General features: G+C 39.3%; 1 protein-coding gene across 1 annotated transcript in view; it reads left to right on the forward strand.

The window, feature by feature from the left end:
• garnl3 (GTPase activating Rap/RanGAP domain like 3) overlaps positions 1 to 27,094 on the forward strand; it is a 95,973-nt gene that overhangs the window by 48,007 nt on the left and 20,872 nt on the right. Inside the window, exons 3-16 of the mRNA XM_084745309.1 lie at positions 4,986 to 5,060; positions 7,531 to 7,630; positions 11,540 to 11,658; positions 13,442 to 13,506; positions 15,305 to 15,368; positions 15,531 to 15,557; positions 17,828 to 17,903; positions 18,868 to 18,966; positions 19,081 to 19,184; positions 21,574 to 21,682; positions 21,840 to 21,885; positions 22,281 to 22,387; positions 22,476 to 22,591; positions 23,010 to 23,132. Coding sequence (XP_084601435.1) covers positions 4,986 to 5,060; positions 7,531 to 7,630; positions 11,540 to 11,658; positions 13,442 to 13,506; positions 15,305 to 15,368; positions 15,531 to 15,557; positions 17,828 to 17,903; positions 18,868 to 18,966; positions 19,081 to 19,184; positions 21,574 to 21,682; positions 21,840 to 21,885; positions 22,281 to 22,387; positions 22,476 to 22,591; positions 23,010 to 23,132 — 1,230 coding nt within the window. The remainder of the gene's footprint in view (positions 1 to 4,985; positions 5,061 to 7,530; positions 7,631 to 11,539; positions 11,659 to 13,441; positions 13,507 to 15,304; positions 15,369 to 15,530; positions 15,558 to 17,827; positions 17,904 to 18,867; positions 18,967 to 19,080; positions 19,185 to 21,573; positions 21,683 to 21,839; positions 21,886 to 22,280; positions 22,388 to 22,475; positions 22,592 to 23,009; positions 23,133 to 27,094) is intronic.

Here is a 27,094-nt window from a genome sequence, read left to right on the forward strand (position 1 = left end):
GAGTTTGGTGCAGGTTGTGTCATCCATTCATAATTTGGTTTTAGATGTCTGGTAATCACTGTGTGCAGACCTTTACACTCTTAGAAAGAAGGGCTCCAGAAGGGTTCTACCCAGAACTATTCGCTTCTGAAGAACCCTTTTATGAAGAAAAGGGTTTTCAAAGGCTCTCTGTAAAACTAGGGGTTTCATTTAGAACATTTTTCATCCAAAGAACCCTTTTTGGACAGAAGAGATTGTAGACATTGTTGAAGAACTATTTTGTCAAGGGTTCTTTGTACCTTAACACAAAAGCTTTCTCTCTAGAACCTGCTGAGAGTGTTCTAGATAAAACCCTTGAAATACAAGATGGTTCTCTGTATAAACCCCCGAGTTTGTTCCAGATAAATCCTTGGAATATAAAAAGATTCTCTGTAGAAGCCCCTGGGTGGGTTCTAGATAAAATTCTTGGAATATAAAATGGTTCTCGGTAGAACCCCCCAAGAGTGTTGTAGATAAAACCCTGGAATAGTAGGAGGTTCTCTGTATAAACTGAGTTTGTTCTAGATAAAATCCTTGGAATATAAAAAGGTTCTCATTAGAACCTCCTGGTGCATTCTAGATAAAACCGTTGGGAAATAAAAAGGATCTCCACTGAATGCTGATTGTGTTCTGGATAAAATCCTTGGACTATAAAAAACATTCTCAGAGGAACTCCCCTCTAGAGTGTGTTCTAGATAAAACCATTGGAATATAACATGGTTTTTAATAGAACGTCATTGATGGGTTCTCGATAAAACTCTTAATAGATGGTATTTGGCATAACACTTTATTTTTAGTTTGCGGTAGAACCCTCTGAAAGGTTTTCAAGTGGATCCTTTATAAAAATTGGTTCTCCTATAAGAATAAGCCAAAGAACCCTTTATGGTTCTAGTTAGTACCTTGTATTCTAAGAGTGTAGAGCAGAAATACTTCACTTTATCTGAAACATCCAGTACATTTACATGCATATTAGTGTCCTGGTTGTGAGTCTCACTCTGGTTTTGATCATATTGAGGATTTGGCGTTTACATGGAAGATGAGAAACCTGGTTATTCATGTCCGTGTTTACATGATCACAGAGAATCCATTTTTTTCTGATCGTCTGTCTGCAGGTGTCCCTTTGATTCCTGAATATCTCAGCTGCTCATTTCTCTACCGACTGACAGAGTTACCTCAACAGTTGATAATGAACACAGTTCTGTTTCACAGTCCGTGCTGAATTTAGCGTCTCCATCCCATTACTGGGAACAGAACATGAGGGTGACGGTAAAAATTACTCTCTGATCACCACTGATCAGAGTCAGAGCCCCTCTGAGGGGTCACGAGCTAAATCTGAGGGGTCATGGGATGATTAACAGTACAAGAAAGAAGAAAAACAGTTCTGTTATAGAAAATTATATTTCATTTCCAAGTTTTCCTGGTCATGTTTCCTACTTCTCGCCTACTTGCAGGCTGAAATAACTGGTTTAGTTTGCTCATTTCATGTTAATTAGAGCTCAGAATAATGCAGAATGTTCACCTAATTAGTTAGTGTCCGTTTATGAGCTGTAATAAATCATTAACAATCTTTTAGAAGGACTAGATGTTTATAACAGTTAAACTTGGCAATATGTTAATAGTGACTGGCAGGCAGTGAGACAAGCAGTCCGTACAGTGGGCTTTTGTTTTCAGGACAACAGGCTTAACTTGACATTGACAGACGATTGACAGTTTTGCTTGTTGTTGTCAATTTGCGATGTTGTGCTTGTCTTGCACTCCTGCAGTGTCCCTGCAGCCTGCCCGAGCTTCCTTGAATCTGGGGAGAAGGGGGCAGGGGGAACAACGCGCTTCAACCATCTACTATATTAAATAGGATTTCAACCCTTTTAATATATAGTCTATGGCTCCAACTTGCTATTTAGTCTGCTGTAGTCATTTTTGCATGTGCAAGTGATGCATAATTCTCCTTTAAATATTTGTTAAATGACAGTGAGACAATGAATGAAAAGTTTCATTTAGACCAGGCAACTGACAGAAAAATGTTGAGCAACTATTTTGTTGCACTGACATACTTCGTCGTAACATTGTGCTTTAAACTTTGACCCTGTTACTCATACAGTACATCTGTCAAATTGTCATCAGTCATTCCAGCTTCTGTCATCTGTCAATGATTTATCATTTGTCTCTCTCAGAGACTCAGTCAATGTGACGCATCTTCAGCTGCACAGAGAATTGTGGGTCAGAATAGCCAGAAAAGCTTGCTGGCTTTTGTACTAAAAACTGTACTGGATGCAATAGGACATCATGGTATTTTTGGCAAACTGCGTTTGACATAGTCTGCTCTGTTTTGGGATTTACTAAATCTGTTTCTGGCATACGAGATAGTACGGTAGGAACAGACCCTTCGTATCTGTGTGTATTTCCTGGAGGTCAGTTACACTAAGAGGTGCATTTAGCTGTTCAGTCCTTGTCATCCTTCCCCTCCTTTTCATCCTCTCCTTGTTTGGCTCCTCCAGACCATTTCAGGCCATCTGGACATATCACAGTGTGTGCAGGGAAACGCAGCCATGCCAGAACTCTTTTTAGATTTAACGTCTTGGCAGAGCAGAGACCTCTATCGGCGAGGGGAGCAGAACAGCGCACGACAGACGAGGCGGTCAAAGAGCAGAGGGCAAAGATGCGGAGAAGAGAGGCAGGAGGAGAAAGAGTAACAAGGGAGGAGAGACTCTACGGCCCGTTGCCTGGCAACAAAACATCATTGGGTGCAGCGGCGTTGGGGGATAAAAGGGAAAAGGAGATGTGAAGAGGAATAGATTGAAGGGGGTTTGTAGATGTTCACAAGGGTGAGAAGATGAAGGCAAATTGCTCAGTCAGTTGACAGCAGCAGCACTGACTGACTAAACACTTGACTCATTACTAGTGTTGAGATATGAAACGTAATTACTGTACACACATTTGTATTTAGCTTGTGAAATTTATTTAAAAAAAAAAACGGCTTGTATAAAAGTATGTTCTGTTTTTATATGCAATATATCTGTTTTCTACAACAAAATACAAAGTTCAGATTAAAAGGTTGTATTTTGAAGGTCTAACACTGTGTAAATCTTGACCTGAGAAAAGACTGCAGCCTACACACACATTTGCACACACATATTAAAAAACAAAATCCATGTTCATGCCAAACATAACAAACTTCTTTTATTTCAAAACTTAAGTAATTGAATTTGCGTTGTACACTGACATTTTCTTAAAAGTCAGGTGAAGGAAATAGTTCAACATATTGGGAAGTACGCTTATTTGCTTTCTTGCCGAGAGCTGAATTATGAAAAGATTGATATCACTCTCAGATATGTCTGTTAAATATGAAGCTGCAGCCAGGAAAGTGTTAGTTTGGCATAAAGACCAGAAACAAGAGGAAACAGAGAGCCAGGCTCTGTCCAAAAACCAAAAAAAATCAAGATGTTATATCTTGTTTGTGTAATCTGTTCAAAAAACAAGATGAGGATTACATGGACTTCTCTGTACCCCTCTGTATTGCTCAGTGATTGTGCCCTTTGAAAACATTTGTCTTTGCAAAAAGACCTAAGGAACATAGGACCTTTGGAACATAGGAATGACCCCACTAAAATTATACAGCCATGCTAGCATCTCCTTGAGCCTGTAATCAAAAGCACACCAACACTAATGTTAGCATAGGACCATGCTTACAATGACAACATGCTAATGCTTTGCTGGTAAAATGTTTTTAGCATCATATTTAGCATGTTAGCATGCAAACATTTGCTAATTAGCACTAAACACAAAGTTCAGCTGAAGCTTGAATTGGACGAATTGAAATTTTGATCTGATGATGGTGTTAGATGAAAGTTTAAGGAACCAAATTTCCAAAAGTTGATGAAATATTTTAGTCTGGCTCAAAGTGGACGAACTGACTGACCAGTTGCTACCGCTAGCATGACTGAAATTATTATTTTTTACTTTTTCCTGAGGGTTTACCCAGAGAACACTTTATTGTAGCATCACAGAGTCACAAGTAGGGTTAAAAGTGAGGTTGAAAATGAGAAATCAGACTCTCTGCAAGAAAGCCAAAGCGTTCCTGAAGTGTCAAACCGTTTTAGTGTGTTAGCATGATAACATTTGCTAAATAGCACTACATACAAAGTACAGCTGAGGCTTGAATTGGACAAATTTAAATTTTAAATGATGAAGGTTTATGGAACCAAATTCCACGTCATTTTTGAGATTTGTTTAGTCAGGAACAAAGTGGACCAACCAATTGACCAACTGCTGCAGCTAGCATGGATAAAATAAATGTTTTTGACTTTTGTCCAAGGGTTTTACATAGGCACTGCTTTATGGTAGAACTTCAGAGTAACATATATAGCACTAAGGTTCAAAATGGGGCTAGCTATCACTTAACTCTTTGCCACTAAGTGTGCAGTATTTCCCAAAATGTCAAACCATTTCTTCAAGTTTTATGTGTTTACACAGGATACATTCTGTTCTCCTCACTTGCCCTCTCTTGTTCAGTCTTCCACTATCATTAACTGTCCCATTTCTCTCTCGTAATGTCTCTCCAATGTAGTAGAGAGAGGTGAGTCAGCAAGAGACAGATAATTGGGCCGATAAGTAGAGGGTGGGGGATGCTAGAATAAAAAAAAAAAAAGAAGCATAAAAACAGGTTTTTACAGTGAAGAGAGTTGGAGGAATCATTGCAGAGACTCAAGTAATTACTGATGTGAAGTTTGGAGACGTTGGTAATGGACCCAGGGAAAGACTTCTGAGGACAGATGTGTTTGCACTGTAGCTGGACGCTGCTGTTATCACATGGCGGTGATGTGTCTGCCATGGTTCCTCTTTTGACCGTGATGAACTCTAATGTATTTATGACCTGCTTGTTACTGTCTGCCACAAGTCATGGTTTGTCAGTCAGGGGTCTAATTTTAAACATGTCTCCCCCTCTGTGTGTCTCTCTGTCTCCCTCTCAGCTAATTTCCAGTGACGCAGATGGGGCCATTCAGAGGGCAGGACGCTTCAGGGTGGAGAATGGCTCGTCGGATGAGGTACATACATACAATATAATACACTTTTGTGCAGCCACATTCATCCGCTTGTCCCTATGGTACTCTCAATAACCTCTCAATGGACAATATATCACAAATAATGGTCATTTTTGCAGTCATGGCTTCTTCTTTTTTTTATGTTGTTACTCAACACATCTGTACACCTGCCAGTTAATATCTGCTGAATCATATTTAACATACTAACATGAGATTATCGATTTTTTAAAGTATGTATTTGTTGTCAAGAAAGCGAATAATTGTATCTCCAGCCGCCAAGATTTACAGTAGCTGCTTATTTAAGTGGTTCCCAACCAGGGGGTCAGGATTAAAAGGTATTTCTGAGAGGTCACAAGATGATTAATGGGTTATGAAAGGCAAAAGCCATTGATCTGCTCTTGATGTACATTTTTATTGTTTTTATTCTGACTTTTCTCCTGTCTTTAGTTTCCCTTGTTAAATACAGAGTAGTTTTGCCTGTTGTATCTTCAGCTGTGCCATCATTAAAGGCAAAAAATCCCCAGAAGTATCTCAAAAATCATGATTTTTGATACTGCGTGTAACGCAGAAATAAATGCATATCACGGAGACGTGTTTTCCAAACATGGAAAAACTGCATTAGCATAGTGAGGTATCAGTCACGTGTGCTATCTTTGACTGGAAGGCCTGTGTTTTATATTGATAAACGCCTAAGTGCTCATATTGGTCCAAGACAACTCCTGAATAATGCAGAGAAGTCATTCATCACATTCTGACAGCTTCCTGTCTCACATCCTTAAAGTTATGTTGTTAGTTTAGAGAAACATGACAACAGGGCTGGGAAATTTATCAATATTATTGATATTGTGATATGAGATTAGATATTGTCTTAGACTTTGGATATTGTTATAATAAGGCATAATTGTTGTCTTTTCCTGGTTTTAAAGGCTCTATTACAGTAAATCAATCTAATTTTCTGAACTTATCAGACTTTTCTGGCTTTTTTTATTGTTTGCCTTTACTCACATAATTATTATATTCACATTACTGATGAGTATTTCTAAAAAATCTAATGCGTTAATATCTTGAAAGCACCAACTGTCATTCCTACAATCTTGTCATAACATGGATAAACATCTATATCAAAGTATTTGATCAATAATATTGCGATATTTAATTTTGACAACTCTACTCCCTTAAACTTTTCGTCATCTGTTAACTAACATCAAGGTCAACAGTCTCAATATGTCAAACCACGTGTTGCATTTTTAATTGTTCGCCAGTAAGTTCGTACATTTTGTGCATTTTCTTTAATTGATAGTTGAAAATGTTAACGATTAATAAGAATTATGTTAAATGTGGTGCAGTTACTACTGTTTCTAAAGGCAGACCAAAACAAACCCTGAGGAAACCTGTGAGCACTGTAGAAATGCTAAACCAACCATACGTTGTCCGTTACTACATTTTTAAAAAGTTCAACTCTTATCAGTGATTAATTGATTACTAATTAATCATTAACATCCCTATTTCCCAGCATTTGTTTCTTTTTCTGTCAGCAGCTACAGTGTATATCAGCCGTGGCCTCAGACTCATGATTCACTCCCTTACTTTTGTCTCACATGTTGCTGTGATTCAGGGTGTGATGTTATATGAGACAAAAAAGGGCCTCTTCCAGAACTTTAACCCTCCAGTTTTTCAATTGAAAATAAAAAGATGTTGCAAAAAAAATATCCTGGATGATGCACGATAACCAGCTCCAATAGGTAAACATACAAGCATAATAGAGATCACTGACAAAACACACATACAAAAGAACAAAAAACTCTTATTTTTATATTTTCTGAAACTGCTCTTCATATACAGATTGTGACAGTGACAGATTTGTAAGTGACAGTAGCTTAATATGTCCATAAGTTAAAAAATAAATAAATGTATGCATTTCCTAGAAAAAATATGCTTATAGTTATTAATATTCTGCATTTTCTTTTAGATGTAAATGAAAATTGGGCATATCATTTGACAAATAGCAACAGGAGTTGGATCAAATTCTATTTCCAAGACTGATTTAGTGAATTCCAGAAACTTTTCAACAGATCACTTTGCCAAAACTCTTGCATAAATGTTCTTTTTTTTTTAGAACAGTTTGGTGAATTATCTTAGAAACTGTATGCATCTTCTATAAGAATTTATGGATAAACACAAACTTAGCTTCCTTGTTTTTGTTAAATTGGGAGAGTATGTTTTCACAAATGTTTAGCCAGTTATTTTCAGGTAAAACCATCCATAGTTCTTCACGTCATGATACAAAAACAACGTTATGAAGACTGACTGTGTTCTGTGTGGCTGTATGTGATTGTCCTGCTCTGTATTGTAATCTGTACTGCTGCACACTCTAACAGTTTTCTACAGAGAGGACTGCTGTGACTCAAGCTGTGACCATCATGATGACAATGTGGTGCGCGTGCTTGTGTGTGTTTGTGTGTGTGGCAAACAGACTTCGGACTACACTCCGGGAACCTGGAGGAGAACCGATGTCCATCTGGAGAATCCAGAGTACCACACCAGATGGTTCTTTAAATACTTCCTGGGAAAAGGTCAGTGCTGTTCTGCTGTTTAAACACACACACACACACAGTGCACTCTTAGAAATAAAGATGCTAACTAGACCCATAAAAGGTTTTTTGTCTTGTCCCCTCTTTGGTTCCTGGTAGAACCATTTCTAACGGTTCCACTTGGCACCCTTTCAGAGTGTTCTACCAAGAACCCAAAATAAAGGGCTATATGAACCATCTGTGAAAGGTTTCATTCATAACCTCCTATGAGAGGTTTTACAGAAAACACTTCTATGATGTAATGGTTCCACCCAGAACTCCCCCAAGGCCCTTGGTGCTATGTAGGGAACCAGCCTATGTTTTGACCAGTTTTGAGTGGAACCCTTACTATCAGAAATGTCATCAACAGAGGGCGCCACATAAAACACAACAACCTGTAGAGCATCACGCACCCGTTTCAAAGAAAAGAAAAACTTTTTTGAGGTTCTTGCTGGGAACCGACTTTTTGGGTTCCAAGCCAATTTATTTTCAGTTCAAAATTAGGTGCTTGAACTGGAACAAGACCTGTTCCATGTTGGCAGAAAATGGTTGCCTGAGGGTTCTATCTAGTACCTTTCCACCTTCCAAGGGTGCTAACAAGAACCCACCCAGTGGGCTATGCCAAGAACCGTTTTATATTTCAAGGGTTTTATCTAGAACCCACTCAGGGGGTTCTACCGAGAACCTTTTAATATTCCAAGGGTTTTATGTAGAAACCGTTAAGGAGGTTCTACTGAGAACCTTTTAATATTTCAAGGGTTTTATGTAGAACCCACTGAGGAGGTTCTACAGAGAAACCTTTTTCTATTTCAAGGGTTTTATCTAGAACCCAACCAGAGGGCAGATTTCAACAATCGTTGGAGAATTCTTTCCTCTAGAAAAGGTTCTCTGGATTAAAAGGGTTCTTGATGGGATCCATTAGTCTTCCAAAGAACCCTTGACAAACTCTTTCTTCAAAAAAGAGTTCTTCATAAGCAAATGGCTCTGGGTAGAACATCAGCCCTTTAAGAAGAACCCTGTTGGAACCCGTTTCTAAGATCAAAAGAGTGTGATGAAAGGGTCTCCTGAAAACCTTTTTTAGATATCAAAGTTTTTATCTAGAACCCACACAGGCAGTACCTCCGAGAACCTTTTTATAACCAAGGGTTTTATCCAGAACCCACTCAGAGGGTTATATTATGGCACAAAAAACCCTTAATAAAAAACCCCTTGATGAAAGATCTCAACAATCCTTGAAGAACTCAAACAAGAGCCTCCCTTCCTCTCTTCAAAAAAGAGTTCATCATAAGCAAATGGTTGCAGGTAGAACCTCAGCCCTTCAAGAAGAACCCTTTTGGAACCTTTATTTCTAAGAGTGTAAGTGTGAACTGGGGGTGAGGTTGAGGGAGAGCCTATCAGCTGCTTCTCTCTCAGATGCTGCAGAAATAAAACATCCTCTGGGTTCCCTCCCTGGTCCACAGGACGCTTCTTATCTTATGAAGTCAGCCTCGTCCTCATGCTGCACCGCTCTTCATTCAAGGCCAAAACTTGTTAGCATCCAGCTATATCCCCACTGAGAGTCTCAACTACACTCTGATCCTGTACACCGCCCGGGGAGGATGCCCGTAGAGGACATACTGTACGGCCTCACCACCAGCAGACGGAGCACAGGCTTGCCTCCAGCCGATAACACAATTAAGATCTGACTGTTGGCTCCTGAAACGAGCCCGGCGCTCTGCAGCGGGAGCCATTCGGAGGAGATTGTTAAGACATACATTAGAATTGGTCACCTGTTCCTTCACCTTTCTGACCCTCATCATCACACCATCCTCATTAACACCCTGCCTGTTCTGTGTAGGCGGCGCAGCAAGTTGTGCAACAAAGGGTTGTCCGGCGTTTCTTTACCGTGACTCGAATCAGGAAGAATGTCTTCAGCTGAAAGGTTGAGATAAAGGACAGGGCTGAGGGAGATGGACAGAGATAATTGTGAAGGGAAGTTAGTGAGTGGAAGAAAAGAAATGCGTTTTCCTCTCCTCTAAGGCAGGGTCTAATCACGCTACGGCATGGGAAGTTTAAACGGAGCCGTGTCTCCAGAAAGTTGGCGCGACCTGTTTGGACTGCAGCTGAGCCATCTGTGTCTCACAGCCTGAACAGAGCCGACTGCATCGTACAACACAACACACGATGAACTGTAGGCCAATTAGTCTAATATGAGCACTTCCTGTCTGACGAAACATCCAATACAACGTTTACATGCACACTAATGTTCCACTATTTTCTTACAGTTCCACTACTTCTTACAGTAACTTACAGTTTTAGAAATAAGAGTTCCAAAAGGGTTCTTCCTGAAGGGATGGTTCCACTCAGAACCATTTGCACCTGAACAACTCTTTTCTTTTTTGAAGAGAGGGCTCATCATGGGTTCTTGTAAGATTAAGGGTCCAATCAAGAAAGACAAAGAACCCTTTTTGGACAGGAGTTCCGCACAGATTCATGAAATCCTGGAAGAACTCTTTCATCAAGTGTGCTTCATACCATTATATAAAAAGGTTCTCGAGAAGCCCCCGGGTGGATTCTAGATAACGCTCTTGGAAGATAATAGTGTTTTCCGTAGAACCCCCTGGGTGGGTTCTAGATAGAACCCTTGGGATATAAAAAGGTTCTCAGTAGAACCCCTTAGGTGGGTTCTAAATAAAGCTTCTGGAATATAAAAGTGGTCTCAGCAGGAACTCCTGGGTGGGTTCTAGATAAAACTTTTGGAGTATAATCGTGTTTTTGGTAGAACCTCCTGGGTGGGTTCTAGATAAAGCTCTTGGAATGTAAAAGGGTTCTCGGTGGGAACCCATGAGTTTGTTTTAGATAAAACCCTTGGAATATAAAAGGGTTCTCAGTAGAACCCCCCTTGGTTGGTTCTCGACAGTTTAGTGAATTATATTTGGTAATATACGAGGTTTCCAGGAGATTTTTGGGGCCTAATGTCACACCCATTTAATCTTTGTATAATAATATTGTCCTCCATAATTTGTGTATTTATTTGACAATTTCCAAACAGCACAAGTTTGGTTTTGTTCAGATTTAACGACAAATTGTTTGTGTCAAACTGCATCTTTTCTGTCACGACTACCTCCAAAAGCTGCAGCAGATTTTCCCCAGAACAGAAAATATTGATGTCCATGAATAAAACAAATTGTAATACTCTTCTTATAAACTATTTTGGGCCTAATACTGACTCCTGTGGGACTCCAGAAGTTATATCCAAACATGTAGATTTACAGTCACTTATCTGCACAGATTCAGTTGAATATTTGATTTTGTCCTGATTAGGTGAAGAATGCTAAAACTGCTTGTCTTGTTTGTTTCCCTGTTGCCTTGCATCAGGTAGGAAGATCATCCCCCGAGAAAAACTGTCAAAACTAAAAAGTATATAATTACAACACGACCTTGCAGTGCTTACCTCGAGCATAAAAACATGAGTAATGGTGAATAAAGGGAGGTAAAACCACATGGAACTGTGGAATAAAGAAAACATTTCAGGAAAAAGAAAACAGAGGAGGACAAAGAGAGGGACAGGGATTCTGCGTCTAATTGGGTTTGGAGGTCTGTTCAGCTTTGTTTCTGAAGATGTTACCCTGTCAACCGAAGAGGCTGAGGCATGAATGTGTGACTCTGCTGTGGTGTCGCCAGGAGATCTTTGTCTGTGCCCATGTCACACACACAGAGAGGACTGGAGACGGGGCCGTGGGGATGAATGAAAGGGAGGCAGAAAATAATGAAAGAAAGGATTGGACAGAGGACAAAAAAGGCAGAGAAAGAAAGACAAGCCAAGACACCGCGAGGATGAAAGGGAGAGTCGAATAACAATTTTGCTTTAATAGGCGAACCTAAAACATCTGTTCACTCATCGTATCTGTGTATTATCTGTTTCTCCCTCAGTCCACCAGAACTACGTGGGCACAGACGCAGAGAAGAATCCGTTCTACCTGTCAGTCGTCCTCTCAGACCAGAACAACCAGCGGGTTCCACAGTACAGAGCCATCCTCTGGAGAAAGACGGTGAGTTCGACAGGAGATGGAGAGACACTCCAATCTTTTCAAGTCAAAGCAACAATACAACAATGTAAAAATACTCTCCTCTAGCAGCACTATGGAGCAGTTTTATATGCCAAAAAAGCAGAAATGCACCAAATAAAGGCAAGAAAGAACAAGACAGCTAGTTATAAGCAACTAAAATAACTTGGTGGCAAGTAGTATCGAAACTTCTCCAGTCAAACAATATCTGCATTTGATCATTTTTGTACCCAGATCTAGAAAAAAAAGGATGTTTGTATAGTTTTGCTCACAGCCAATCACTGCAAGCGTTTTTTGATTAAATATGACGTGTGATTGGTCCACTACTGCAGTAGCTACGGCCCCATACAGCCTATGGCGAAGTGCGGTGCAACCCAAACGTTTGAAAGTATGGCTACATCCAGCGAGAAACTGCATTTTCCCAGAATTCCCATAATGTTCATAGCGACACCTCCAGCAGGGGACCATAAAGGTTTTTTTTAACGTTCCAAATGTCCTCTTAGTAACGTTGCAATGTGATCAGAAAATACCAAAATGGAACATCCTCTTAAAACCATGTGTGCTTTAGAGAATTTTTAGGGAACGTTGCGCAAGAACGCCCCCTCCTATATCGGTGCGACACGTCTTTGCTGTCTGATAAAAAATAATACCATAAAATGCAGAAGCTGTATTTCAAGAAAAATTGGGAAGAGTGGTGGTGACATTTTATCCTTCCATACACATAATTGGTATCAGATGAAGTCAAAAAACAAGGTATCAGATAAAGTACTCAGTTGGTTTTGGTATCACTTTAAGGGTACTGGTATTGATATTGATATTGGCGGCTTTTTTATGCAATAATTGATCATTTTACCCCCTTCAAAAGTTTAGAGGAGACATCTCTCTTTGATGGAAATGACTCATATGGAGATCAGAAATGTGGCAAGGGTCCCCAACTAGGCACTGCTTTTTAACAAGCCAAAAAGGCTGGAAACCACTCATTTAATCTTAAACTATATATTCTATTATATGACTTATTTTATGTTTTATTTCTGTAAAATCTTTGTGAAAAGTAACTAGTTGTCAGATGAATTCAGTGTAATAAAATGTACCTCTTAAATGTAATGGAGTACAAGTATAAAAAAAGCATAAAATAGAAATACTCAAGTAAAGTACAAGTACCTCATAGTTTATCTTGATGTACTTCTCTCCACACACAGAAGGGGAGGTAATGAAACTTTTGGAGTACTGATCAGTCTTAAACGTGAACATTTTCTACCGGAGGACACAGTTGTAGGTGGCACTTTTGGCACAAAATGGCATCTGAGGGACGATGCTACTCCACTTTGAGTCACTGTATGTGTGTGGGTGTGTGTGTGACATGCATGTCTCTTGTTGTGTGTTTGTGTGTGTGTAGCGTGGTGGTGACTCAGCTTCATGACCAAGATAGCTTGGATCTAATTTTGGTCCTGCAGCCTCATCTGGAACCTGATTAGGGCGGTGCACCTCCGCCGCCTGATCACATTGATTTATCTTGTTTCTGTGAGACTCTGAACTGGTACAGGATGTTGTTGTTGTTGAACAGAACAGCTCTGTTTGGCCTGAACCGCTCTGGTTTAATTTGTTCCTCTGTAATTATTCTATGACTGATTGAAAAAAAAAAAAAAACGTTGTGTGCTGTGAATTTATTTTGGGTAATACTGAGCGTGGCTCCGCAGAGTGGAGGCGATTGAAGCCGATGGCGCTGAGAGTTTGTAATTTCTGATCTGTGTCGTTCTTGTTCTCTCAGGGCACTCTGAAGATCAGCCTTCCTTACAGCCCGACCAAAACACTATCAGTCAAGTCCATCCTAAGGTGAGAAGCTCAGCCTGGAGCTGCGATCTCTCTTTACAACACGTGTGACGATCGATATTGTTGTTATCTCATGCCGCTGCTCGGACATAGAGAGGATACAGGGCTGCCAGATGTGACTGACACCAAATAGTCCAATTAGAGCCTCAAACTGCAGCAAAAGTAGCTCAGTTTATTGTGTCGAGTTTTTGTTCTGTCTAACTTGTTCTGTTCATGTCATGATATGAGACTTGATATCATGATAGATTTTGGATATCCTTATATCATGATATGTCATACGTGCTGGTTTAAAGGCTGCATTATGGCAAAGTGATGTTATTTTCTGAACTTACCAGACTGTTTTATTGTTTGTTTTTATCCACTTCGTCATTATATCCACATTGCTGATTATTATTTTCTCAAAAAATCTCATCAGTTGTAATATTTTGTGAAAGCATCAGTAGTCATCCCTACAGTATTGTCGAAACATGGAGGTATTTTATCAAAAAAAATTTGATTTTTACTCATTTTATCACCTTAGTCGCTTTCACCTTGGGTACATCTACGTCATCAATAATTATAAATACTGACCGATATGAAACTTCACTATCGTGACGCCCTACGCATCAGATTCTACAGACTTAAAAAAAAATCCTCATTTGGTCAGATTCCTGCAAAACATCACACCGTAGTCAGTTAAACATGTTTTTCAATCAAAATAAGAATAATGTTGTAAAAGTTATTATGACCTTTAAGAGAGAGAGAGCAAACTGTTTTTTTCACTGCAGTGAAAATGTTTTTGAAAGACTAAACTTAAAAACTACTAGTATTTTGTTAGATAAAAACATGTTGTGCATTATGGAAATGATTTCATCTATCTTTTATTAATAAGTTTTGACTTTTAGACAAGTTATTGGAAGTTATTGGAAATGTTTGGATCACAGAAACCAGAAACAATTCTGCACAGCCACGACTGGTATCTTAATTTTGCAAACAGGATAATACTAATATTATTAGTGTAACCTAATCTTTGCAACTACGCAGAAAAACCAGGTTTAGAATAGACTATGAACAGACATGCATGATCTAGTATTTGGATGTCAGCGTTATGAACAAAGCACAGAACTATCCGGCACAGCCCTATAATTGTTTCGTCTACAGATTACTTTCTTTATTGATAGATCAGTCATTTTGTCTATAAAATGTTAACAAATTTTGGAAATTGGCAAATATAATTTTTCAGAGTTAAAGGGGTTGTGTTCATGTTGCTTGTTTATCTGACTAACAGTCCAAAAAGATTCATTAATGACAAACAAATGAGCAAATCCTCACATAAGATTAAATCTGTTATCAAAATATTTGGTGATTAATTTTCTGCTGATCAATTGACTAATTTAAAAAAGGAGAGAAGTGGTAGATGCATTTGAATGTATTGCTTTATTTTGTGCACATTTATAAACTTTACTTTAAATATGCTAGAATTAGCCAGTTATTCTCTCTTGCCAGATGCAAAGTCAGCAGCCTAAAATGTATCTAAAATGGGGAATGAAAACAGGAGGTTATAAATTCCTCAGGCTGAGCGGCGTCACCGCTCAAACTCTGAATGAGTATAAATGGTAGAAACAGGATGAGAAATCCCCCATATCACATCTCCTGCTCATTTTTCTGCGTAACCCTTTGAGCTATTTGTCTTCTATCGATCCTAAACACCCCCTTTGTCTGTTTTTTTTATTTCATTACTACTTCCTCCTCCTCCTCCTCCTCCTCCTCCTCCTCCTCCTCCTCCTCCTCCTCCTCCTCCTCCTCCTCTCCTTCCTCCCAGTGCAATGAACATGGACAGGTTTGAGAAGGGCCCCAGGGAGATCCTCAACCCGGAGATTCAGAAGGTGAGAGCGACACCAGAGCATCGGCCGGCTCTTAATGAAATGTAGCAGCGCTCCATTTCATGTCGGGGCCGTTCAGCAGCATCTGAACTGTCTTACGTCCTTGGGCCGTGTCGTCTCTACCTGGTCAGTGTCAGTGATAATTGTTTTGTCGTCTTTCCTCAGGATCTGCTGGTGTTGGAGGAGCAGGAGGTACAGTATGGGATGACACTGCTTTCACAGTACAGTTTAGCTTTTTTTTTTTTTTACTGTTTTTTTGTTGCATTGCATTTTGCTTTCAGGGTTAGAGACTTCTTTTACCCCCTGTTGTTTGGTTTCCTTTTGTTAACCTTCACATACTCACATATCATAAAATAGGGCCACTTGTTTGATTCCTTTTGATTTTTTATCTGATAAACCTGCTTCTATACGGTTGAAAAATAATCTATAAATCTGAGGGGTCATAAAATGACTAAACTGAGACAAAGACGGAAAAAACTGTGTTCAGTTTTTGGACGTTTTTGCTTTTTTTCTAGACAGTAGACAATTCGACCTCTCTGGACCTCTAACTGCCATTTAATTATCCAGTCTGTTTATCCATCTGTGAATACTCTGAGCATGTGTTGTTTATAGTGACAGAAATTTATTTATGTATCATGTGGACAGGCTGAGAAAACCAGTGGAAAGTGCTGATGTGGGGCTTTGATGCCTCATTTATGTCTGCAGACTGTAACAAGTGTTGTTGAAAGATACTTTTAAAACTGTAACAAAACATTAATAAACTCAGAGATTTACTGGCACACATAGACCCAAAATGAGCTGTGATAAAATCACTTAACATGTAAATAAACTATTAAAAGTATAACCTGTAACATTTACAGTCTTGTATGACATAATCCCTTTCAGTCTTCAATGACTATATTTACGTGGACACAGTATGTGTGTTTATTCTGAAAAAGACAACATTCCTACTAAGCAGTTTACGTGTCTGACAATAATAATATGAAAATAATAAAATATGAAAAGGTCGGTGTTATTTGCTGAGACAAAAAATGTTTAAAAATACACTAAGAAAGAGTTAAACATAATTTTAAGGCAGCTGCCTTCACTAGACTTTTGAGTGTTGAATCAAACTGATACTCTTAAATGTTGACATAAACTAATCAAAGTTTTTCCTACCTATAATCTTTACTCACCAGAAAAACTGAAGTTTATCCAAAGACTGAAAGTACAACATATTGTAAGACTGTTAAACATTTTCAAGACTTTTGAGCTGGGCTTGAAACTCAAAAATCTACTGAAGTAAATTGACTTAAAAATTTGAGATTTCTCAACTTCTCCATTTTTACGGTGTAGACGTGTTTCTCTTCTCTTCTGTGTTTTTCTTCTGCACAGCCTCTGTATCCCAGCCTAACAAACTGTTGGCTAGTTGGTTTCTTCACAGCGCAGAGCTAACCATGAACAGACAAGAGGCCATGTGTCACAAACTGCAGTCAAAACCCAACTGAGGCACATATTCTGAATCTGCTGTGTCCCAAACCAGAATAACACCAGCGTATCCCATGTGTCTTAATCAGTATATGCTCTATTCAGAATAAGACCTACTTCAGAATATCCAACCAGAATATGTTGTTGACATGACCTGTATCAAATTCAGAATAGTGTTATATTTTGAATAATAATGGAAAATAAGTAAGCATGTAAACATAGCCACTTTAGACCAACTAGAAGTGTGTAGTGATGGCTGTATCTGCAGAGACTCTGGCTTCTGCCTGTATTTCCTTAGTTTTTCTCATTATTTTGTTGTGCTCAGGATGTTCCACCCACCCAAAACATTGATATTTGATGTGTTTTAAGGACAAATCCTACTCACTCTACCTTTAAACTTTTATTTCTTACATTTTCTACTGTGTATAGATAGTGAAACTTTTTTTGGAACCTTAAACTGTTATATAATAATATTTTGACTCACTGGTTCCAAACATTTGGACATTTTTCTTATATTTTCCATTCCTGGCAGTGTTATTTTTTTTGTTAAATTGACAAAAACTGAAAAATCAGACATATCGCTGAGTTTGTGCTGGAATACTTGATACCATGCATGTGGGGGTAAGCCCTGTTTAAATTGTCCTTGATTCCACATGCGTGGTGTCTATTTTAAACTTTAAGAGAATGCATAGGAAGTTAACCAACACAAGCCTGGACTCCAGAGGTTACTATTGTCTTACATCTTGCAGGGAAAAACATATATATCCCCAACTACAGTAATATTTTACTTTCTTATGCATCTGCACAGTAAATACATGATAATGATCTGGTCTTCATGACTGATAATCAGAACTTCTAGAAGCCTTTTGTGTATCTTTCCTGTCAGATTCTATGTGCACTTCTTACAACAGAAGCACTGCATGCCAATAGACAATAAAATTAAATGCCTGAATTGTAAATTATTTCATGAACTTAACCCAACTTTATTTTTTTAGGGTTCTGTCAACTTTAAATTTGGTGTCCTGTATGCCAAAGACGGACAGCTCACAGATGATGAGATGTTTAGCAACGGTAAATCCCTTCTTACTCAACTTTTCTCAGTGTCTAAGCCTCTTAAAGACAGAGTTTGACATTTTAAGAAATACAGTTATTTGCTTTCTTGCCAAGAGTAAGATGAAAAGATCTATTTGATTTTTATGTCTGTCTGCTCAATATGGAGGCAGCAGACAGTTGGTTTTACTTAATGTAAGGATGGGAATCAACTAATCTGGTTCTGTATGAAGGAACCAAACATACCAGCACTTTTAAAGCTCACTAGAAATTGTAACCCCCTGTAAAACCAACAGGTGTTGTTTTTAGATAGATATTGTACAAATTAAACAAACAAGATATAACATGTTAATAAGTCAACTTTAGAGGTTTTGAACACACTTTTGAACAGAGCAAGGCTCACTGTTTCCTCGTTTCCAATCATTCTAAGCTGCTGCTGGTGTTTCATATTCAAGCCCCTTTTACAGTGAACGAAACCGTGAACACCCACCAACATCTGGCTGTTGTCTTTGATGGGAAAGGATGCAATCTGCATTCTTTACCAGGTCAGATGAGTCTGCAGTGGTCATGGGTAACAACTCCAGCTCTAACTGGCAGCGTAACACCTCGCTGGACATGCAAATTTTGACACCTTTTATAGCAGAAGCAATGAAGGCTTGTCGCCTTCGTTTGCAACTTCTGCAGCTCTTTGTAATTGCAGCCGCAAAGTCCATTTGTCTTTGTTCAAGCAGCACTCAGTCATTGTACAAAATTAGTCAGCACTGATTTTAAAAGAGAGACTGAATTAAAAAAAAACCTGCATATAAGCTCTAATTTTAGGTGTACAGTCGTGTAAGTGTACAAACAAAGTTGAATTGATGATCTCAGCTAACTCACAGCAAGAAAATTAAGTGTATTTCCCAAAATGTCAAGTAATTCCTGTATCAAAAGAGTATGTACTACAATAGAAGAGTTCTGTCTGAAGTCTTGCTTTTTGTTTTTTCAGAGACAGGGAGCGAGAGCTTCGACAAGTTTCTCAATCTGCTGGGTGATTCCATTACGCTGCAGGGATGGGCAGGGTACCGCGGAGGGCTAGACACCAAGAGTAAGAGAGCTCGCACCTGTTGAATTGCATTGACATAACTTGAAACTAAAGGCCTGACAATATGTCAGTGTGTTTCTTTGTCTACTTCTTGTTTCTGTCTCCTTTTACCTGCAGATGACACTACAGGAATTAAGTCCATCTACACGGTGTATCAGGGCCACGAGCTCATGTTCCATGTCTCCACCATGTTACCCTACTCTAAAGAGAACAAACAGCAGGTGAGGGAACCTGTGCTCGTCTATTTTTTTCCCGTTAAACAGCAGTTATTTTCAGCGACCAACACCAGCAGGTCAATTTGGACGTTTTTAACCAATTATCACAATACTTGGTGATTAATTTAATAGTTGACAACAAATCAATTAATCAAGTGATTGCTGCAGTTAAATAAATATTTCAGTCTCCTTCTCTTTCTTTTCTTTCTGCATATTTTACTACAGTTTCACCGTCACCTCTTAGTACGAGCTCCGCCCAAAGATTGGCCCCGTCTTGCTGTGCCACACACTGTTATTAGAAAATTTGCAGAAAATTTAATTGCACATCAGTCGCAGGTCTTCATCTCTCTGTCATTCTGCAGAGAAAAGACCCCATTTTGACAGCGCACTGATTGGAGGGCTGTACAATGGCAGCCAACTTGGCAAAGTGCGCTCACTTTAGGGGGAAAAGGAGAAGAAAGGACGTTATTGCTTTACTGTAGAGCTCAATTCTGTAATGCCAATATTAGTGAGTATGATTTTAAAGGGCTGGTGCTTAGCAGATCTGACACTTAATTGGATTTCTTCTTAAGATAAAAAAGAAGACATTCTGGCGGTCAATAAAAGGGAACAGTCTGTGCTCTCGCATCATGTGAGAGTCATTCTGCAATGTAAAGTTGGCTCAGCTTCATCCTGATCCTAATGCTGGAAGAAAAGCTGTAGGCTGATTCAAATAAAAAAGATTTGGAGCATTATTGTGCAGATGTAATTTCACAGCAGTCTGTCTCTAAGATAATGAAAGATTTGTGTGCAAAGTTGACATTTTATCCTGATTGTAGCCCCAGAATGAAGTAGAATGAATGTGATCAATAAGTTTCTTAGTAAAATGTGTTTTAGATTCAGATTTTTGACATGTACAAGCAGAAATTATACACCAGACATGCATTGCCATTAAAGGACAAATAATGCAAAGAAAAATAAAAAGAAATACATGTTTAAAATCATCATTGGCAGGGAGAGGGTGCCTGGCAAATTGAGTATAATGAAAAAGCCAGAAAACAAGTAGGTGAGACTGGAGTTGGTGCTTGATGTTGCTGCCTCTGAAGTTTTAGGATCAAAGAGCTGAAATTATCACTGCTTCTGAAAGTGTTAAATGGTGTTGAGAGCTTGGAAATAGTTTGCTGTTAGAATCACACCCTCTTACTCATATTCAGTGTTCCCATCACTGCAGCCTTATCCTGCACCTGATCAACAGAGTGATGCAGGCTAATTCAATTTAGAGCTGCTACAATTAAATGCAACTATGCTTTAATTAATATTTTTACATCAGCAGTTGATGAAATGACTTAATGTCATGTGAAAGGTGTCACTCACAATTATGAACCCACAGAAGTCAGTTATCACACAACTCTATAGTCCCTCTCAGCTCTGTGGAGCATTTTAGCATCTTTCAGCTCTCTGTTTCGGTTTTACAGCAGCTTTACTGTTTTCATTCACTCTCACAGCTCTCATCAGTATTGCAACAGCAAAGCGATCTCTCGTGTTCACTTGTAAAGGAAATGCTCAGCATGTGCTGCCCTTGTCTAGTTACAAAACTTCAGAGGTGCATGAAAGAGTAAAAGCGGATATGATGTAATTTTTGGTGTCCAGTGGGGACACTACAGCAAGCATAATAATCCACCTTTTGAGCCACAATATGAGTCAAGCATCTGATTCCCGCTTTCAGTCATACCTCAGTCAAATCTGAACACCTAAACATGACACATTTAAACAAAAATTGCACTTAACATAACATAATTCCATAACATCATCATCCATAAATCTGTTTAGAAATCACAGAAAAAAGATTCTCCTTGTGACTCCACAACTCCGGGGATCATCAGGTTTCTATTTTTTCTTCAGCATCAAAGTAACCCAGCGATATTCTGCATAGTTTTAATTATACCAGTTTATCAGAATGAAAACAAATAGGGTCTGAGAAAATCAGGCTCAAGCCCACAACTCAGTGTATCCATGGCAACGGGGCTGCTGGGGGTTGCAGGTGTCTCAGTCTTATCTTTGGAGGTGGGCCCGGAGTTACAGACTTTGAAAACCACTGGTGGAGACCAACAGACCAGAAATGAGGGTGAATGTTATACTTACATTCATCAGGTGCAAAGAAACATGACTCAGTTTAGCTCTCTGTCTGCTGGATATGTAAATAGGTAACTATTTTTGGACTCATGAGGTCAAAAGTTAATACATCAGTGTTGTGTTTACAGGTTGTTGCTTTGCCCCTAAGTGACCTTTAAACCAGTGAATTCAGATTTTAAGACAATTCCTGTCACACATGAATCACAGGCTACTGAGGTGAAGTTTTGGGGGCTGTTTTTTCCTCATCTTTTGTTTTTTTGTCTTTTTTTTCCTCCTCTGGCAGGTGGAGAGAAAGCGACACATTGGAAATGACATCGTCACCATAGTATTCCAGGAAGGGGATGACGCATCGTCGTCCTTCAAACCGTCGATGATCCGATCACACTTCACCCGTATCCTTCACGTGGACAATAACTGTCAGGGAAATGACGTGGTAATTAGCCATATGAACCATGTTCAGAGGAGTCATTAAACAGATATGACATCAGTCCTGCAACACTGAAGTGATTGTGTCTCCTATGATCAGTGTTTCCTTCACTTCACTTCCAGATATTTTTGCATTAGTTAGGTATAATAGCCAGAATGACAGTTACAGGTGAGTGCTTTGTCTTTACTCTCTTCTGGCTACCAGATTTAGTTTTGCAAACCTGCACCCGCCCACACCCGCAAAGTTGAGTGCTGGAACTGACCTGTTGCCCGCAATTATTTCCAAAATTTTGACCCATCCATACGTGTTAATAAAAGTTGTGCGACCCGACCCATGATTAAACAAACATGCATAATCAGTCACCTGTGTTTTTAATTAGCGCACCTGTCCTCCTGCAGCTGTAGGTGTGTTTCCATAACTTTCTTTCCCCCTTTTCTGTCATATCTTTAGCTTTCCTATAGAATTAAATACATATAAGCCCCAAAATATTAAAGAGGTAGTTGACTTTACTTTGCCACACTGTGTGATGTGATGTTATACAGGATGTCTGCTGTTTGTTGCAGGTTGAAGATATTCTCAGAGGAAAGTGTTCCACTGTTTGGACCCCCTCTCCCATCTCCGCCTGTGTTTACTGATCACCAAGAATTCAGGGACTTTTTATTAGTCAAATGTAAGAAAAAAAAACAGAATATGGCCAATTAAACTACATCATCCCTACTTCCAGTTTGTCTGATCTGATCCTGCTTTATGTCCTGCAGTAATCAATGGAGAGAAAGCCACACTGGAGACGCCGACGTTTGCCCAGAAGCGTCAGCGGACCCTTGACATGTTGATCCGTTCGCTCTACCAAGACCTCATGCCTGACCTGCACAAGGTACAGCTGCATTTCTGACCCTCCGGTCTCGTGTAGAGACCTGTTGGACGTACTTTTTGTCTCTTGTGTCTCGTCCTTGTCACTTCAGTCACTGGCAGCGACTGTTGCCACTGCTGCTCTGCTGTTTCCACTGCAGCCCTCGGTCTGCCTCTGCATACTGCACCACAGCGACTGGATACTGCTGCAATGCTGACTTTCTCAGCGGGGCTCTCTCTCCTCACATCACTTTTGTTCTTATTTCTCTTGTTTTTTTACCTCCTCCTCCTTTCACTGTTGCTCCTAACTTACTGCGTCTCACTGCTGCTGTTCTCACCCCCTGCCAGGGTCACTCTCTAAGACCCCTCTCTGCTTTCTGTTTCCCTCTGCGTGCGTGTTGGTGTGTGTGTGTGTGTCTGTGTGTGGGTCGTTCCACGTTTAGGTTCCTTTTTCTCCCCAGAACATGTTAAACCGGCGGTCCTTCAGTGACGTGCTGCCTGAGTCTCCAAAGTCGGCACGCAAGAAGGAGGAGGCACGACAGGCAGAATTTGTCAGGATAGGACAGGTAATGAAGTCATAAACACACACACACACACACGCGCTCAAACACAGTGTTAGCAGCCAATCAGAGCTCTGCAGTGACAGAGCAGAAACATGTACACACACATACACACATGGAAACCAGGATACACACCCAAACAAAGGTGTGCACACGCAAACACACTTGATCACCTAAGAAACCTAGACACACATGCACATGTAAACACAGCATACTGATTCTGCTGTCTCATTAGGACAATATTAACCTTAACTAAAAATATAGATTACATGTTTTTTTTAACCCCAGAAAATGTAGTGGGCAGTACTTCTGCCCCAACAACCTCCAGCAATAAGGCAGGGCAGCCTGTTCGCAGCCTGAGGCAACAAAACGTCCGTAAAGGACTCGCTGCTGCTCGTTAAGCTCGTTGCTTTGAGTACACAGTAATAACTGAAGGCGACTGAGATGAGTGTATCCATCACCAGTGGAAATTACACCCCTCTATGTCATAAAATCAGCATTTACTTTCCGCAATAAAATATCCACAAAGAAATTCCATATCCAAGACATTTACTGAAGATCTGTCAAGCATACTGGAAGCACAAAACTGTAATTATATCACCAATTCTTGAGGACTGGGACAAATCATGTCCTATCAGGAAAAAAAAACTGAAAGCATTTATTGTATTTTTTAATGAAAGTATTGGCCCTTTAAAGTTGTGTCCCAGATTTCCATCAACTCCATCAGAATTTTACAAAAACATGTTTTAATCAGGCATAAAAAGGTTTAGCCTACCCTATGGACCCCCTGTCTATTTTTGACAAATTCATTAAAGATATTGCTAATTAGATGTGTCTCAGCCATAACATGACAGCTCTGTAGCCCTTCTAAATCAAAGCTAAATGAAGAGTTGTGGTTTATAAATGTGAATTTTGATGAGTGTTAAGAGGACTTTAAAAAATAAAATGGCTACTTACTACAAATATGCTGTGAAATGAAAAGAATTAACATTTTGTCATCACTATAAGACACAGCTGATGCGCTACAAGGTGTAATAGCCAAGAGTTTGAGCTTTTAAATATATATTTTTCCAGCATAATTTCAGAGTAAAATTTAATATACGGTGAGCATTTAATACAGTAACTCACTTTTATTCTGGAAAATGTTTTCATGCTTTATAGCACACAGTGCAGAAGTCTGATTTTGGTGTTAAATGTAGAAAGGTGTCGTGGAGTAATTCCAGCTGAAGTGACAGAGAATGTATTTTAGTTGTTAAAGCACATGGAGGATGTGGTGGTGGGTTTTTTTTACTAGCTGTTACTTTGGAGAACACTTCAGATTTGAGCAGTAATCAGATGCTTAATTCACAATGAGACACGGCATGATTTGTGATCCTCCTCTACCAGCGCCAGTGCATTTATCAGTTCTGACACGGCGATGAGACACACAGAGAACCCGCAGGTGAAGGAGAAGCGACAGACGTCTTTAGAAAATGTGACACGATGAAGTCCTTTAAGAGCTGTGCGTCCTGACGGACGGCTGAGTGAACTGGACACTCGCATCCGGGAGGGTCACGATGGACTAATAACTGCGGCCCACAGCAGACATTACCGGGGCTGATGTAATCATCATCACACCTCTGTTCTCAGCGATGATGTAACTGTAATTATACAGGAACAAAGTGTGAAAACACAGAGAAGAAAAGTGTGTAGAGACGCGTCCCTGATACCGAACCCAGATCTCTGTCTGGCGTTCATGGAAATCATTTGTTTCACGTTGTTTGTGAGATAATAGAGACAAATGTTTGGCCTGCTGCGATGTGATACACCTGATGATGTTTCAGAGTTACTTCACCGAAACTAGATATGTTCTGATTGTGTCCTGGAGCCTCGGAGAAAACGTGTCTGCATTCATGAGTACACACATTCTTTACTCAAGTAGAAGTACAGATTCAACGTCGTTACCCGAGTGAAAGTGAAAACTACAGACTCTGAAATGAACTCAAAGTAAAAAGTAGATCTCTGAAGGTCATTTCTACTTGCTGTTTCTGTGCAAAGCTCACTGAACCTCAGCTTTTCTCTGCGGTCGAGTGTCTTTCCTGTTTTGTTTTGTAACGTCCTTTACATAGTTTTTATTGTGGTTCAGTCTTTTTTGTCGTTAGATTTTTATCTTGTTTTGTATATTATGTGTTTTTTGTCTTGTTACATCTTTTCCCTCATTTTTCATCTTATTGGGTCTTTTTGTCTTATGTTTATTACGTGGTGTTTCATCTCTTTGCGTCATTCATGTTATTTTTTTTTGTCTTGTCACATCTTTTACCTTGTTTTGAACTTGTTGCATCTGTTTTGTCTTGTTACATCTTTTTTTGTCTTATGATTTTTATGACATTTTTGCCTCTTTGCATCTTTTATGACATTTTTTTTAATCTTGTTTCATCTTTTACCTTGTTTTCCATGATGTTAAGAGTTTCTAAGGACGACCTCCCAGATGGCTCTGTGTGACAAACCATCTGGTGCGTCAGGTTAACGTAAACATTGGATCTCTTTTCTTTATTGGATTTTTAGTTTCCATGTAAACAGTTGAGTTTGAATCTCTAATCAGGAAGATTTCAGTCTGGTTGAAGAAATATTGTCCATGTTATCACAGCTATTGAACAAGGCCTTTCAAGGGAGACAAATATTAAATTAGTGCAATGAATCAGAAATTGTTCTGAGAAATATATCCAAAATCTAAATGTTCCAATTTATTTATAACTCTGGAATTGTCATTCATGCCTTCATCATCACTCCTCTAGGTTGTGGAAACTTACTTGCCTCACACTGTGTGAAACAGACTGCTAGAATACGTTGATTATCAAAGTCGGCACCTTTTTTGAATTAGTTCTAAATATACACGTTTATGCTACTGAAGTAATTCTTCCTCTCGTTTCCTTTGTCGTTCTTCCTCTTCATTTCACTGGTTGTGTTTTCTACCTCGTTTGTCTTGTTCCTGTCACTCTCTGCTCATAAACACAAAGCCAAGGCATCGACATATTGTGCTGTAAGGCGTGAAAACAAAGGAAGGTAGACACGTCAAGTCATCGATTATCCACTTCTGTAGAGACAAGGCGTTTGTCCTCAACTTAACTGACTTTCTGTATGTTCGCTCATTGTAGACAGTGGTGTCATTTTGTCATGAATGCCTGATAGGACAGAATATGTACATTATTTATGGATATTTTCTGATGGATGGCGCTGCATTGCCAAGGCTCCGTGCTGTTCCTTGGTATTGATTTCATTATCTCCAGATTGTCTGTTTATGCAGATATGTAAATGGACACGCCTGGTTGTGCGGCTTGGATTGGAAATTGTCAATTTGATCAGATGGTTGCTGCTTGAGCATTTGCGCAAACTGTATTTTATTTGAGATTCAAAGCAATTACACCTTTTATTTGATGTACTATAACACTCTTTTACTGCTTGTCCAGATCCTTTCCACCTCTGCGAGCTGTCGCAGCAGTCCTCAGTATCTAAATCAGCATGGAAACAGTGGCAGGGGGGTTAAATATTAGTGATGGAATACAAGGTCCATAATTCAGCCTGCTGTCTGCTGTAATGTATTTATGTGCATGATTCACATTAAGTATACACTCCTTCATCCCACAAAGGGGCCATGATTTAAATGTGTTGTCCAGACAGTGTTTAAATATCAAGCGTATGATTTAGTGGAACCTGCTGAACAAGCCAGCAGTGATGCAAACCACCATCTTGCAGTACTTGTACCTTACTTGAGTGTTTGCGTTTTATGCCAACTACAAATATTCTACTTTTTACTCCACTACATTTGTTCAGCATTTGTAGTTTTCAGATTAAAACCGCCATTGTATAATCCAAATTTTGCTCTCTCTACAAACTAACCAAACACTATTGGCAAATTCAGTAATTTTACCTCGCAGAACACAGGAGTTGCTGGTTTACAGCTGCCTTCATTGTTAGCTTTTCTCTGTTAC

This window comes from Lutjanus erythropterus, chromosome 20 (assembly GCF_056507025.1).
Source record: "Lutjanus erythropterus isolate fLutEry1 chromosome 20, fLutEry1.hap2, whole genome shotgun sequence".
Classification (NCBI taxonomy): Eukaryota; Metazoa; Chordata; class Actinopteri; order Lutjaniformes; family Lutjanidae; genus Lutjanus; species Lutjanus erythropterus.